Source organism: Maylandia zebra, linkage group LG3 (assembly GCF_041146795.1).
Source record: "Maylandia zebra isolate NMK-2024a linkage group LG3, Mzebra_GT3a, whole genome shotgun sequence".
Lineage (NCBI taxonomy): Eukaryota > Metazoa > Chordata > Actinopteri > Cichliformes > Cichlidae > Maylandia > Maylandia zebra.
The window spans coordinates 58,472,252-58,486,999 of record NC_135169.1 but is presented as its reverse complement, the minus strand read 5'-3'; the positions used below and the strand labels follow the sequence as shown (position 1 = coordinate 58,486,999).

Sequence of the window (14,748 nt, the reverse complement as noted above, 5' to 3'; positions counted from 1 at the left end):
CAGGATTCCAGCAGTTGTGGAGTTTTACTGTTAAAGGTAACCCTTATTCAAATGATTCAGTTTCTTGTTAGCTAGAATTAAGACTTTAAGTGAATTTAAGTGAAGTGAAAGTTATTTCGGTCAACAACAACAAAGATGATCATTTTACATAGTACTTAATCATACAGTAACTGAAAAAGGAATAGGCTGAAGCCTTATGGCTTATAATTATCCTATCCTTTACCTAATTAAGACTTTACATTCTAATTATGATCAATCTCACAGTTTGCAGAACACTACCTTGATTTTGGAGAGGTCAGTGAGGTGTCAACCACTACAGAGCCAGTTGTGCTGGAGCAAATGCAGATAGCTTGCACCCTACTTGAAAATCGAGGTAAGTCCAGTAAAGTCCTTATCACGTTAGTGCGTACTTCCAATTTAAATAGTGCTTTTCAAACAGCACAGTACAAATAGTGCTCTTCAAACACTTTCAGATAAGACCCTTCTCAAAGTCTAATTTAGACTAATTTTCCAGGAAGTATATTTGGAAAAAATGTACTATTATTTTTTAATTATTCAATAAATAATGTTTGATTAAAACCTAACTATGATTGTGTTTCAGGGAACGCTGAGGACTACTGCATTGTTTGCTCCATGTTAGATGCTAACGCTGACCGCAGCATGATTGAAATGGTAAAACAAAAGAAAAGAACCACATAAGTCTTAGTATCATTACTTGCCAATCATAATTAAAATGTTGAGTAATAGTATTCACCAAACAGAATATGAGCCATTTATTTTTCCTTTCCAGGTGCAGTGTGAATCTTGCCAAAGATGGGCACATTTTGCATGTGAAAAATATAAAGAGAGCAACCAAGAATATAAATGCCAAAAATGTAGCCAGAGTCAGACAGAGACTGTGCAGAGACTGTAGAAGGACAGAGCAGCAGCAGAGCAGTCCAGATACACTGATGATCCTCTGTCAGATCCAGAGGGACACACAGGGATGATGCTGGACTCTACATTGTGTCTGACAGTGGAGCTGTTCTCAGAGCAGTTCACTCTGCAGCACTGACAGTCATCTGCACTTCTTCTCATTCCTCTGTCAGTCACTGCTGGATGAAGCTCTCCTCTCCACCTCCCAGTAACATGGCCCAGTCAGAGCGTCTCTACACACAAGCTGCTGCTGCTTCAACCTCTCTGGATCATCAGGACACAGCTCCTCCTCTCTCAGCACACACACCGTCCTGTTTACCATCATCACCACCTGCAGAGAGAAGAAGGAAGAGCAGAGGAGATAAACGAGTGTTTCCAGAGACTCTTCATCAGCTGTCAGTCAGTGATGCAGCACATCCAGTATAAAGAGCAGCAGGGACTTCAGTGCTGGGACTGTACTAGGACTCATTGTTGCTTCACTTTTTCTAATCTTTGGATTTTTATTGAAGTTGATGAAAATGTTTTTCCCTCCTAGTTTGAGTTTGGACTTTCATTCATTAGAAGAACCTTGGTGTGTCCACTCTGAGCTCTGTAGGAACCCCAACAACAAGCCCAACAATCCAGATGGACGGTTCCAGCTGTTAACTGGAGGAATTCCATCCAAACATCTGCTCTCACTAAATTCTTCCTCACCTACAGACTGTGTTCTTCACTGCTTTAAACTTGGAAATGAATGCAGTCATTGGTCTGCGTGCTGCTTTGTTCAGAGAGCTGATTGGCTGTTGACAGTGTTTGATCAGAGCGTGTCAGCCGTTACTATGGTGACCATAAAGGTCAGAAACAGGAAGTGTTTGTGTCCAATCCTGAAGCCTGTCACCATTCTCCTCTCACAGCTTCACTGAGAAGCTGCAGCTTTACAGGAAACACTGGATCTTTGTTTCATACTGACTGTGTTTAGTACAATACTGCTGACAGCACCACCCACTCACTCCATCACTCTACTGACCTCAGAGTCTCCAGTCTGTAGTCTGGACTCTGCTGAAGATCAGACAGCTGCTTCACATCTGGATACTTCAGGTTGTTAAGTTGTAGCTCCAGCTGTCTCAGATGGGAGGGGTTGGACTTCAGTGCTGCTGCCAGATAATCACAGCTGATCTTTGACAAACCACAGCTCATCAATCTGTATAAAGAATGAAAGATGTAAGTTTATTAGACAAAGTGTGAGCTTGAAATCATTCAGTGTTTCATCATCTGTTCAGAGCTGAAGAAGGTTCAGAATGTAGAAGTTTAGAAAATGGAAACTCCAAACAGCTGAAGGCAACAGGAAGCAGCTTCAAACAGGAAACTGTGCAGAGTTTCAGACTATATGTCCTGATGCAGCCAGTTGGATTTTGGAGATTTGAATCTCTGTTCTGTGACTAAGTCCTTGAATCATTTCTTCCAGTTGGTCCAACAAGACAGACTAAGTGTTGGACATGTGTTGTGGCTCCATTAGGGGAGCTTCTAAATGTGATGTGATGGCCCCTCTGGGTCTGTCAGGTCACAGCACTGAAGAGAGCTCAAACTGGGCACACAGTTGTTCCAGTCTGGACCAAAGACTCTATACTGGGACTGAGGGACTGCTTTGACTGCACCCACTGGGACTTTTTAAAGGCTCATGTTCTCACTTAGATCATCGATTTCTACTTACATTTCTTTCTGGGAAAAATGGGGATTACTTTGGAAACAGGAAGTATTTTCCCCAATAAGCAGCCCTGGATTAGTAAATCACTCCAACATGTTCTCAGGCAGAAGAAGCTGTCTTGTTATGAGGGAGAGAAGAAAAAGATGGAGGCACAGAAACTTGTTGAAAGAGAGATAAAGCAGCTAAAATCAGGTGTAAAAGTAAAGCAGAGGATGAGCTGAATAAAGGACACTCAAGGCTGGCTTGGAAAGGAATGAAGTCCATGGTGGGGATGCAGAACAAGGAGCAAAGATGAATGTGATGCTGAATCAGCAGAAGACTTGGACTCATTTGATTCCAGCTTTGATATCATTGATTTCAATGAAGAGCTTTGTGATTGTAGCAAAGGGCTGGTAGCTCTGAGAGTCCCACTGATGAGGTGTTTGTGTGGAAATCTCTTAGTGGGACCAAAGAGAGAAAAAGCCCTGGTCCTGATGCTGTGGGAGGGAAATGATTGAAGTGTGCTGTGAGGAACTGACTGGGAGATCTTCACACATTTTCCAGTCCTCCTTGGAACAACAGGAAGTTCCCAGCATATGGAAACAAAGGTTAAGTGTCCTATGGCACTCAGTGATGATGGTGCTGTGGCCCCACCACCTCCACCTCTTTGTAAAGGAACTAACTGTCATCTGAAGCTTCAAATGGGACTAAGACTTCCTCCACTAGGTGGCAGTGTCTGATGAGAAAGTGTTAGTGGAGCTGGCCTGGAGTCAGAAACAGGAAGATGCAGGATTTGGGCTGAAATGGGGAAAAGTGGTTCGCACTAGTGCCTTAAAGCAAGAAGGTTGTAGGTTGAAGCTTGTTGGCCTTTCTGTGGAGGTTGGATGTTCTCCCACAGTCCAATGAAATGCTGCTTAGGTTCATTGGTGCTTCTAAATTGGCTGTAGGTGTGGATGTGAGAGAGTGCTTCTCTGTCTCTCTCTGTTGGCCCTGTGATGGACTGCTCACCTGTGCAGGTGGACCACGCCTCTTGCCTATGACAGCTAGGGCACAGGCTGCAGCCCTGTGAGCCTAAGCTGAATAAACAGTTAGCAAAAATGATCCATAGATGGCCTGAAATCCCCCAGTTAGCAGTTTGGTAGATAGCTATGACATGCTAATCCCATCCAGCAGCTGTATTCTACCTGTAAGCTGATCCCTGCTGAGCCAAAGCACTTTTTCATATACAAATTACAACCTTTAATAGAAACCTATTGGTCAGCATCTTATTAGCCTGCTGTTAGCTTCATTCCACAGAAAACTGAGAGAAACTAACAGAGTTGATAAAGAATAAAGAGAAATGTGCTGATTTAAAGCCTTTGAAGTGCTTCAGATGATCTCTGTCCACTTCTGTCCACTCATTCATTCATGTAAGCTTTCTAATGCAGCTTTGATCTTCACAGTCTGCTTCATGAAACTCATTCTAACCCTGAATGTCAGAGTGTTCCTCCTTCTCTTTCCCATCATTCATGCTGGCAGTGGAGGAGATTTGGATGTTGGACTGTGTTTTGGATGATGTGTGTATGTTTGTGTTGGACTGCTGTCTGTAAAGCAAACGCACATTTTGCTTTGGATTTCAGTGTCAGACAGACTTTAAGGTGGAATGAAAAGTTGGAGAGTTTCACAGTGAATTATCCAGTGGAGGATTTTTCTTCTTCTTTGAAGGTTTGAAATGTGAACATTGTTCTGCTGCAGTCAATGGACTAAACCAGAGAAGAAGAAAACAGACTTTACCATGAAGATCCTCAGTGTGGATCAGTATAATATCAGCCTGATGTCTGCAGTTTAGTGTCAGCACAACTTTCACATCATATTCATCTCAGCACAACTAAAACATGCTGACTGACCCCAGAGTTTCAAGTCCACATCCTGGACTCTCCAGGAAACCACACAGATGCTTCACCCCTGAATCCTGCAGCTTGTAGTTGGAGCTCAGGTGCAGCTGTCTCAGATGGGAGGGGTTGGACTTCAGTGCTGCTGCCAGATAATCACAGCTGATCTCTGACAAACCACAGTTGATCAATCTGTATAAAGAATGAAAGATGTAAGTTTATTAGACAAAGTGTGAGCTTGAAATCATTCAGTGTTTCATCATCTGTTCAGAGCTGAAGAAGGTTCAGAATGTAGAAGTTTAGAAAATGGAAACTCCAAACAGCTGACAGAGTTCATACGCCTTTGTCAGGGTCAAATTCAAGCAAGACCATGTGAAAATTAAAACACATCATCCTAGGTGAACTTAAACACCTTTGTTCCCCTTTTGTTAAGACATAGAAAAGTACACCACACAAAAATACTGCAAAAGGAAACGGTCGCCTTATATACATAGTGTATAAACTCAAAATGCACATTTCACTTCAAATTAAGATTAAGGCTTTGAACAGATCACATAGTTCAGTTCAACATATAAGACTTTAAGAATGCACAAGCATCTACTTAAAATCTATTTAATTTATCATCCATGATATTATTTTGTACAATTCCAATGTATTTTGTTCATCTCCCTTAAATAAACAGGCAGTCTTAAAGTATGAAATATTCATATACAAACACATATAAATGTGTGTACTGTCTCAGTGGCTGATAGTACCCCACAGGCCTCAGTGTGAGCTTGAAGACATTTATAATGTTTAAGTAGTTTAATGTGCAGGTGCTGACGATAAACACATTTTGAATGAAAGCCGGGGAACTTTGGTAGCACAGAAACAAGTGGCTATTCTTTGTGACTATATGGATCACTCACAATACCATTATTTCACACAAAGGCACCAAATTAATACTCAAAAAAGCTGCAGCAATACACACAAATATAAACAGTACTTGGTGACAACTTTGCTTTTAGCCTTTAACCCTTCTTGACTACTTTTGATGTGGCCTCTATATTTTACCTTTAAAAACAGTTCATCTTGCCAATCTGTTATTTTCTCATTTTGACCAACTGTATCAGCACAATTTATCTAAATTCAGACAAAATTTAAAATACACGTAGAAAGTGATATTTTGACTGTAAAAACCACACACACGTTTAACGAATCATCTTCATAACTTGAAATGCAAATAGAGATTGTACACTTTTAAAAATACGCACACGTTTTGCAAACAACAAAGTTATATGGTACTATTTACCAAAAAATGCAGCCAAGGCTCAGACGTTTTTCATATAATCATTTCAAACTATTTACAGAACAATCAGGTGTCAAACAATAGTTTGTGTCACTCTAACACATATGAGAACAGCACAGGGATAAACCTGCAGGTCTGACAGCAGGTGTGTCACTCAGCGTTTACACTGCAATCTGCCTTTGTTGGCTTTAAGGCAGCAACTGTGACGATCACTAGTAGAACTGACACACAAAACAAAACAACAGCTACACACTAAATACACAAGACAACAAACTAACTTGAGACCAAACACGGTAAACGTCACAAATCTCTCACGTATCAAAACTCTCTCTCTCTTTCGCTCACTCGCTCTCTCTTGCCGGTCACTCCTAAAACTTCCCCCTTTTGCTAAACAACCAAATGTCATGTTTCCATATCATTTTTGATTGGTCGACATGGTACATTTTCCCACCTATAGGGCTTTGGAGCGTGATGTCACGGGAGATGGGCCACGCCCCCTTCCGCCATGACAGTAGGCCAGCCAAAGGATACCATTTCAGCTATGGATCGTACGTGTTGTGTTGTCGGTTGCAACGTTAGATCACACGATCGTGAAGGCAAGAAGCTGGATAACGGGCTCTCTTTTCATCGTTTTCCATCCTGGAGGCAACGTGAGGGATCCCATGTATCCGATATTACTAAACAAAGACGTCAGGCTTGGATTGCAGCGGTGAGACGAGGGGATATCGAGTTCTCTGCAATCCCCAGCTTTTTGTTGGTTTGCTCACGGCATTTTCTTTCCGGTGAGTTCTAAATTAATTCATATCACTCTTGAAAGGCTTTTAGTGTTATTTTCAACGTGCTGAGGTCATAGATAATGAGATAAAACATGCTAATGTGTGATGCTGCAGAACCACATCATGTCGACTGAGTAGCTTATGATTTGGCATTATTGCAGGCAAACCAGCATATGAAATGGATGTAACAAATCCAGACTGGGCACCAACACTGCACATGGGGCATGACGACATACCTGTATCAGACTCGGACCGGCACTCAAGGCGTACGCAACGGAAGCGAAAAAGAGCACCCATCGGAGGTAAACAACCCCCCCCCCTCTAAAAACATACTAAATTGCTATCACTGTACACTAATCCGCACATAACTTCCAGATGAATCACACACCTGTCATTGGAATATTGGTGTACATTTACCTTATGTCTAATTTTATCTTACAGGCTTTCGTTATGCAGCTGCAGAGTCTGAAGGTGTGCCCCGTGCAGAAGTGATTGATGAAGATCTGACAGAAGACCAACAGCAAAATCACAATGTCATGGAGGCAGTGGACAGCAGTTGTGTTGGACAAGTGGAGGTTGAGGTACCAGCTGCAAATGTGGATATACTGAAGAAATGTAAACCTTTTAAAATGATGACAGATTACAAACTCTCAGCTGTGTCTGTAATCAAACCTCTGTAACTTTGCTTCACTTCAGCAGCATCAGCTCATGTTCACATGTTGATTCATGGTTTGCTTCAGTTTTTGATGGACTGCAGAATATTTTGAAGGTTATCTGCTATAAAAAGCCAGAACAGGAAAATCTGCTTCATGTGTTTCTGTTTGATCCTCAGTGACTTTGACACAAAGGCCTCTGCTGTGATGATCACACCTCTGATCAAGTCTCACAGTGTCAGCTTTGTTTTTATACATATGGATATGTGCTGATAAATGATCAGAGTTATAATATTTCCCACTGTCTGCTGTGTGCCGTGACCTTTGACCTGCTAAAGACAGTCAGCTGTGGATTATTCATTGTTGTGTCTGATACTTAGAACTGTGAGGAAGAACACTACACAGTTAATCAGGGTCCCCTCTCTCTGAATCAGGAAAGGTGGGCAGGCCGCGTGTGGGCCGCGGGCCATACGTTGAGTCTCACTGTTTGAAATGTGAACATTGTTCTGCTGCAGTCAATGGACTAAACCAGAGAAGAAGAAAACAGACTTTACCATGAAGATCCTCAGTGTGGATCAGTATAATATCAGCCTGATGTCTGCAGTTTAGTGTCAGCACAACTTTCACATCATATTCATCTCAGCACAACTAAAACATGCTGACTGACCTCAGAGTTTCAAGTCCACATCCTGGACTCTCCAGGAAACCACACAGATGCTTCACTCCTGAATCCTGCAGGTTGTAGTTGGAGCTCAGGTCCAGCTGTCTCAGATGGGAGGGGTTGGACTTCAGTGCTGCTGCCAGATAATCACAGCTGATCTCTGACAAACCACAGTCCATCAATCTGTATAAAGAATGAAAGATGTAAGTTTATTAGACAAAGTGTGAGCTTGAAATCATTCAGTGTTTCATCATCTGTTCAGAGCTGAAGAAGGTTCAGAATGTAGAAGTTTAGAAAATGGAAACTCCAAACAGCTGACAGAGTTCATACGCCTTTGTCAGGGTCAAATTCAAGCAAGACCATGTGAAAATTAAAACACATCATCCTAGGTGAACTTAAACACCTTTGTTCCCCTTTTGTTAAGACATAGAAAAGTACACCACACAAAAATACTGCAAAAGGAAACGGTCGCCTTATATACATAGTGTATAAAGTCAAAATGCACATTTCACTTCAAATTAAGATTAAGGCTTTGAACAGATCACATAGTTCAGTTCAACATATAAGACTTTAAGAATGCACAAGCATCTACTTAAAATCTATTTAATTTATCATCCATGATATTATTTTGTACAATTCCAATGTATTTTGTTCATCTCCCTTAAATAAACAGGCAGTCTTAAAGTATGAAATATTCATATACAAACACATATAAATGTGTGTACTGTCTCAGTGGCTGATAGTACCCCACAGGCCTCAGTGTGAGCTTGAAGACATTTATAATGTTTAAGTAGTTTAATGTGCAGGTGCTGACGATAAACACATTTTGAATGAAAGCCGGGGAACTTTGGTAGCACAGAAACAAGTGGCTATTCTTTGTGACTATATGGATCACTCACAATACCATTATTTCACACAAAGGCACCAAATTAATACTCAAAAAAGCTGCAGCAATACACACAAATATAAACAGTACTTGGTGACAACTTTGCTTTTAGCCTTTAACCCTTCTTGACTACTTTTGATGTGGCCTCTATATTTTACCTTTAAAAACAGTTTATCTGTTATTTTCTCATTTTGACCAACTGTATCAGCACAATTTATCTAAATTCAGACAAAATTTAAAATACAAGTAGAAAGTGATATTTTGACTGTAAAAACCACACACATGTTTAACGAATCATCTTCATAACTTGAAATGCAAATAGAGATTGTACATTTTTAAAAATACGCACACGTTTTGCAAACAACAAAGTTATATGGTACTATTTACCAAAAAATGCAGCCAAGGCTCAGACGTTTTTCATATAATCATTTCAAACTATTTACAGAACAATCAGGTGTCAAACAATAGTTTGTGTCACTCTAACACATATGAGAACAGCACAGGGATAAACCTGCAGGTCTGACAGCAGGTGTGTCACTCAGCGTTTACACTGCAATCTGCCTTTGTTGGCTTTAAGGCAGCAACTGTGACGATCACTAGTAGAACTGACACACAAAACAAAACAACAGCTACACACTAAATACACAAGACAACAAACTAACTTGAGACCAAACACGGTAAACGTCACAAATCTCTCACGTATCAAAACTCTCTCTCTCTTTCGCTCACTCGCTCTCTCTTGCCGGTCACTCCTAAAACTTCCCCCTTTTGCTAAACAACCAAATGTCATGTTTCCATATCATTTTTGATTGGTCGACATGGTACATTTTCCCACCTATAGGGCTTTGGAGCGTGATGTCACGGGAGATGGGCCACGCCCCCTTCCGCCATGACAGTAGGCCAGCCAAAGGATACCATTTCAGCTATGGATCGTACGTGTTGTGTTGTCGGTTGCAACGTTAGATCACACGATCGTGAAGGCAAGAAGCTGGATAACGGGCTCTCTTTTCATCGTTTTCCGTCCTGGAGGCAACGTGAGGGATCCCATGTATCCGATATTACTAAACAAAGACGTCAGGCTTGGATTGCAGCGGTGAGACGAGCGGATATCGAGTTCTCTGCAATCCCCAGCTTTTTGTTGGTTTGCTCACGGCATTTTCTTTCCGGTGAGTTCTAAATTAATTCATATCACTCTTGAAAGGCTTTTAGTGTGATTTTCAACGTGCTGAGGTCATAGATAATGAGATAAAACATGCTAATGTGTGATACTGCAGAACCACATCATGTCGACTGAGTAGCTTATGATTTGGCATTATTGCAGGCAAACCAGCATATGAAATGGATGTAACAAATCCAGACTGGGCACCAACACTGCACATGGGGCATGACGACATACCTGTATCAGACTCGGACCGGCACTCAAGGCGTACGCAACGGAAGCGAAAAAGAGCACCCATCGGAGGTAAACAACCCCCCCCCCCCCCCCCTCTAAAAACATACTAAATTGCTATCACTGTACACTAATCCGCACATAACTTCCAGATGAATCACACACCTGTCATTGGAATATTGGTGTACATTTACCTTATGTCTAATTTTATCTTACAGGCTTTCGTTATGCAGCTGCAGAGTCTGAAGGTGTGCCCCGTGCAGAAGTGATTGATGAAGATCTGACAGAAGACCAACAGCAAAATCACAATGTCATGGAGGCAGTGGACAGCAGTTGTGTTGGACAAGTGGAGGTTGAGGTACCAGCTGCAAATGTGGATATACTGAAGAAATGTAAACCGTTTAAAATGATGACAGATTACAAACTCTCAGCTGTGTCTGTAATCAAACCTCTGTAACTTTGCTTCACTTCAGCAGCATCAGCTCATGTTCACATGTTGATTCATGGTTTGCTTCAGTTTTTGATGGACTGCAGAATATTTTGAAGGTTATCTGCTATAAAAAGCCAGAACAGGAAAATCTGCTTCATGTGTTTCTGTTTGATCCTCAGTGACTTTGACACAAAGGCCTCTGCTGTGATGATCACACCTCTGATCAAGTCTCACAGTGTCAGCTTTGTTTTTATACATATGGATATGTGCTGATAAATGATCAGAGTTATAATATTTCCCACTGTCTGCTGTGTGCCGTGACCTTTGACCTGCTAAAGACAGTCAGCTGTGGATTATTCATTGTTGTGTCTGATACTTAGAACTGTGAGGAAGAACACTACACAGTTAATCAGTGTCCCCTCTCTCTGAATCAGGGAAGGTGGGCAGGCCGCGTGTGGGCCGCGGGCCATACGTTGAGTCTCACTGTTTGAAATGTGAACATTGTTCTGCTGCAGTCAATGGACTAAACCAGAGAAGAAGAAAACAGACTTTACCATGAAGATCCTCAGTGTGGATCAGTATAATATCAGCCTGATGTCTGCAGTTTAGTGTCAGCACAACTTTCACATCATATTCATCTCAGCACAACTAAAACATGCTGACTGACCTCAGAGTTTCAAGTCCACATCCTGGACTCTCCAGGAAACCACACAGATGCTTCACTCCTGAATCCTGCAGGTTGTAGTTGGAGCTCAGGTCCAGCTGTCTCAGATGGGAGGGGTTGGACTTCAGTGCTGCTGCCAGATAATCACAGCTGATCTCTGACAAACCACAGTTGATCAATCTGTATAAAGAATGAAAGATGTAAGTTTATTAGACAAAGTGTGAGCTTGAAATCATTCAGTGTTTCATCATCTGTTCAGAGCTGAAGAAGGTTCAGAATGTAGAAGTTTAGAAAATGGAAACTCCAAACAGCTGACAGAGTTCATACGCCTTTGTCAGGGTCAAATTCAAGCAAGACCATGTGAAAATTAAAACACATCATCCTAGGTGAACTTAAACACCTTTGTTCCCCTTTTGTTAAGACATAGAAAAGTACACCACACAAAAATACTGCAAAAGGAAACGGTCGCCTTATATACATAGTGTATAAACTCAAAATGCACATTTCACTTCAAATTAAGATTAAGGCTTTGAACAGATCACATAGTTCAGTTCAACATATAAGACTTTAAGAATGCACAAGCATCTACTTAAAATCTATTTAATTTATCATCCATGATATTATTTTGTACAATTCCAATGTATTTTGTTCATCTCCCTTAAATAAACAGGCAGTCTTAAAGTATGAAATATTCATATACAAACACATATAAATGTGTGTACTGTCTCAGTGGCTGATAGTACCCCACAGGCCTCAGTGTGAGCTTGAAGACATTTATAATGTTTAAGTAGTTTAATGTGCAGGTGCTGACGATAAACACATTTTGAATGAAAGCCGGGGAACTTTGGTAGCACAGAAACAAGTGGCTATTCTTTGTGACTATATGGATCACTCACAATACCATTATTTCACACAAAGGCACCAAATTAATACTCAAAAAAGCTGCAGCAATACACACAAATATAAACAGTACTTGGTGACAACTTTGCTTTTAGCCTTTAACCCTTCTTGACTACTTTTGATGTGGCCTCTATATTTTACCTTTAAAAACAGTTTATCTGTTATTTTCTCATTTTGACCAACTGTATCAGCACAATTTATCTAAATTCAGACAAAATTTAAAATACACGTAGAAAGTGATATTTTGACTGTAAAAACCACACACATGTTTAACGAATCATCTTCATAACTTGAAATGCAAATAGAGATTGTGCACTTTTAAAAATACGCACACGTTTTGCAAACAACAAAGTTATATGGTACTATTTACCAAAAAATGCAGCCAAGGCTCAGACGTTTTTCATATAATCATTTCAAACTATTTACAGAACAATCAGGTGTCAAACAATAGTTTGTGTCACTCTAACACATATGAGAACAGCACAGGGATAAACCTGCAGGTCTGACAGCAGGTGTGTCACTCAGCGTTTACACTGCAATCTGCCTTTGTTGGCTTTAAGGCAGCAACTGTGACGATCACTAGTAGAACTGACACACAAAACAAAACAAAACAACAGCTACACACTAAATACACAAGACAACAAACTAACTTGAGACCAAACACGGTAAACGTCACAAATCTCTCACGTATCAAAACTCTCTCTCTCTTTCGCTCACTCGCTCTCTCTTGCCGGTCACTCCTAAAACTTCCCCCTTTTGCTAAACAACCAAATGTCATGTTTCCATATCATTTTTGATTGGTCGACATGGTACATTTTCCCACCTATAGGGCTTTGGAGCGTGATGTCACGGGAGATGGGCCACGCCCCCTTCCGCCATGACAGTAGGCCAGCCAAAGGATACCATTTCAGCTATGGATCGTACGTGTTGTGTTGTCGGTTGCAACGTTAGATCACACGATCGTGAAGGCAAGAAGCTGGATAACGGGCTCTCTTTTCATCGTTTTCCATCCTGGAGGCAACGTGAGGGATCCCATGTATCCGATATTACTAAACAAAGACGTCAGGCTTGGATTGCAGCGGTGAGACGAGCGGATATCGAGTTCTCTGCAATCCCCAGCTTTTTGTTGGTTTGCTCACGGCATTTTCTTTCCGGTGAGTTCTAAATTAATTCATATCACTCTTGAAAGGCTTTTAGTGTGATTTTCAACGTGCTGAGGTCATAGATAATGAGATAAAACATGCTAATGTGTGATGCTGCAGAACCACGTCATGTCGACTGAGTAGCTTATGATTTGGCATTATTGCAGGCAAACCAGCATATGAAATGGATGTAACAAATCCAGACTGGGCACCAACACTGCACATGGGGCATGACGACATACCTGTATCAGACTCGGACCGGCACTCAAGGCGTACGCAACGGAAGCGAAAAAGAGCACCCATCGGAGGTAAACAACCCCCCCCCCCCCCCCCCCCCCCTCTAAAAACATACTAAATTGCTATCACTGTACACTAATCCGCACATAACTTCCAGATGAATCACACACCTGTCATTGGAATATTGGTGTACATTTACCTTATGTCTAATTTTATCTTACAGGCTTTCGTTATGCAGCTGCAGAGTCTGAAGGTGTGCCCCGTGCAGAAGTGATTGATGAAGATCTGACAGAAGACCAACAGCAAAATCACAATGTCATGGAGGCAGTGGACAGCAGTTGTGTTGGACAAGTGGAGGTTGAGGTACCAGCTGCAAATGTGGATATACTGAAGAAATGTAAACCGTTTAAAATGATGACAGATTACAAACTCTCAGCTGTGTCTGTAATCAAACCTCTGTAACTTTGCTTCACTTCAGCAGCATCAGCTCATGTTCACATGTTGATTCATGGTTTGCTTCAGTTTTTGATGGACTGCAGAATATTTTGAAGGTTATCTGCTATAAAAAGCCAGAACAGGAAAATCTGCTTCATGTGTTTCTGTTTGATCCTCAGTGACTTTGACACAAAGGCCTCTGCTGTGATGATCACACCTCTGATCAAGTCTCACAGTGTCAGCTTTGTTTTTATACATATGGATATGTGCTGATAAATGATCAGAATTATAATATTTCCCACTGTCTGCTGTGTGCCGTGACCTTTGACCTGCTAAAGACAGTCAGCTGTGGATTATTCATTGTTGTGTCTGATACTTAGAACTGTGAGGAAGAACACTACACAGTTAATCAGTGTCCCCTCTCTCTGAATCAGGGAAGGTGGGCAGGCCGCGTGTGGGCCGCGGGCCATACGTTGAGTCTCACTGTTTGAAATGTGAACATTGTTCTGCTGCAGTCAATGGACTAAACCAGAGAAGAAGAAAACAGACTTTACCATGAAGATCCTCAGTGTGGATCAGTATAATATCAGCCTGATGTCTGCAGTTTAGTGTCAGCACAACTTTCACATCATATTCATCTCAGCACAACTAAAACATGCTGACTGACCTCAGAGTTTCAAGTCCACATCCTGGACTCTCCAGGAAACCACACAGATGCTTCACTCCTGAATCCTGCAGGTTGTAGTTGGAGCTCAGGTCCAGCTGTCTCAGATGGGAGGGGTTGGACTTCAGTGCTGCTGCCAGATAATCACAGCTGATCTCTGACAAACCACAGTT

At 41.4% G+C, this 14,748-nt stretch overlaps 1 protein-coding gene across 3 annotated transcripts in view; it reads right to left on the bottom strand.

Annotated features, from left to right (window-relative positions):
• Nucleotides 1-356: 356 nt before the first annotated feature.
• Nucleotides 357-14,748, bottom strand: part of LOC143416853 (ribonuclease inhibitor-like) — a 264,095-nt gene continuing 249,703 nt past the window's right edge. Inside the window, exons 1-4 of one of the 3 annotated variants that reach the window (XR_013097097.1) lie at nt 6,931-7,265; nt 4,465-4,641; nt 1,922-2,095; nt 357-1,246 (exon numbers count right to left, since the gene is read on the bottom strand). Coding sequence is in view for 1 of the 3 variants with exons in the window: in XM_076882525.1 (XP_076738640.1) it covers nt 1,240-1,246 (7 nt within the window). In the remaining 2 variants the exon portion in view is untranslated. Of the gene's footprint in view, nt 1,247-1,921; nt 2,096-4,464; nt 4,911-6,930; nt 7,266-14,748 lie in introns of those variants that run through there. The other 2 variants (XR_013097096.1, XM_076882525.1) reach the window with 2 other exon arrangements.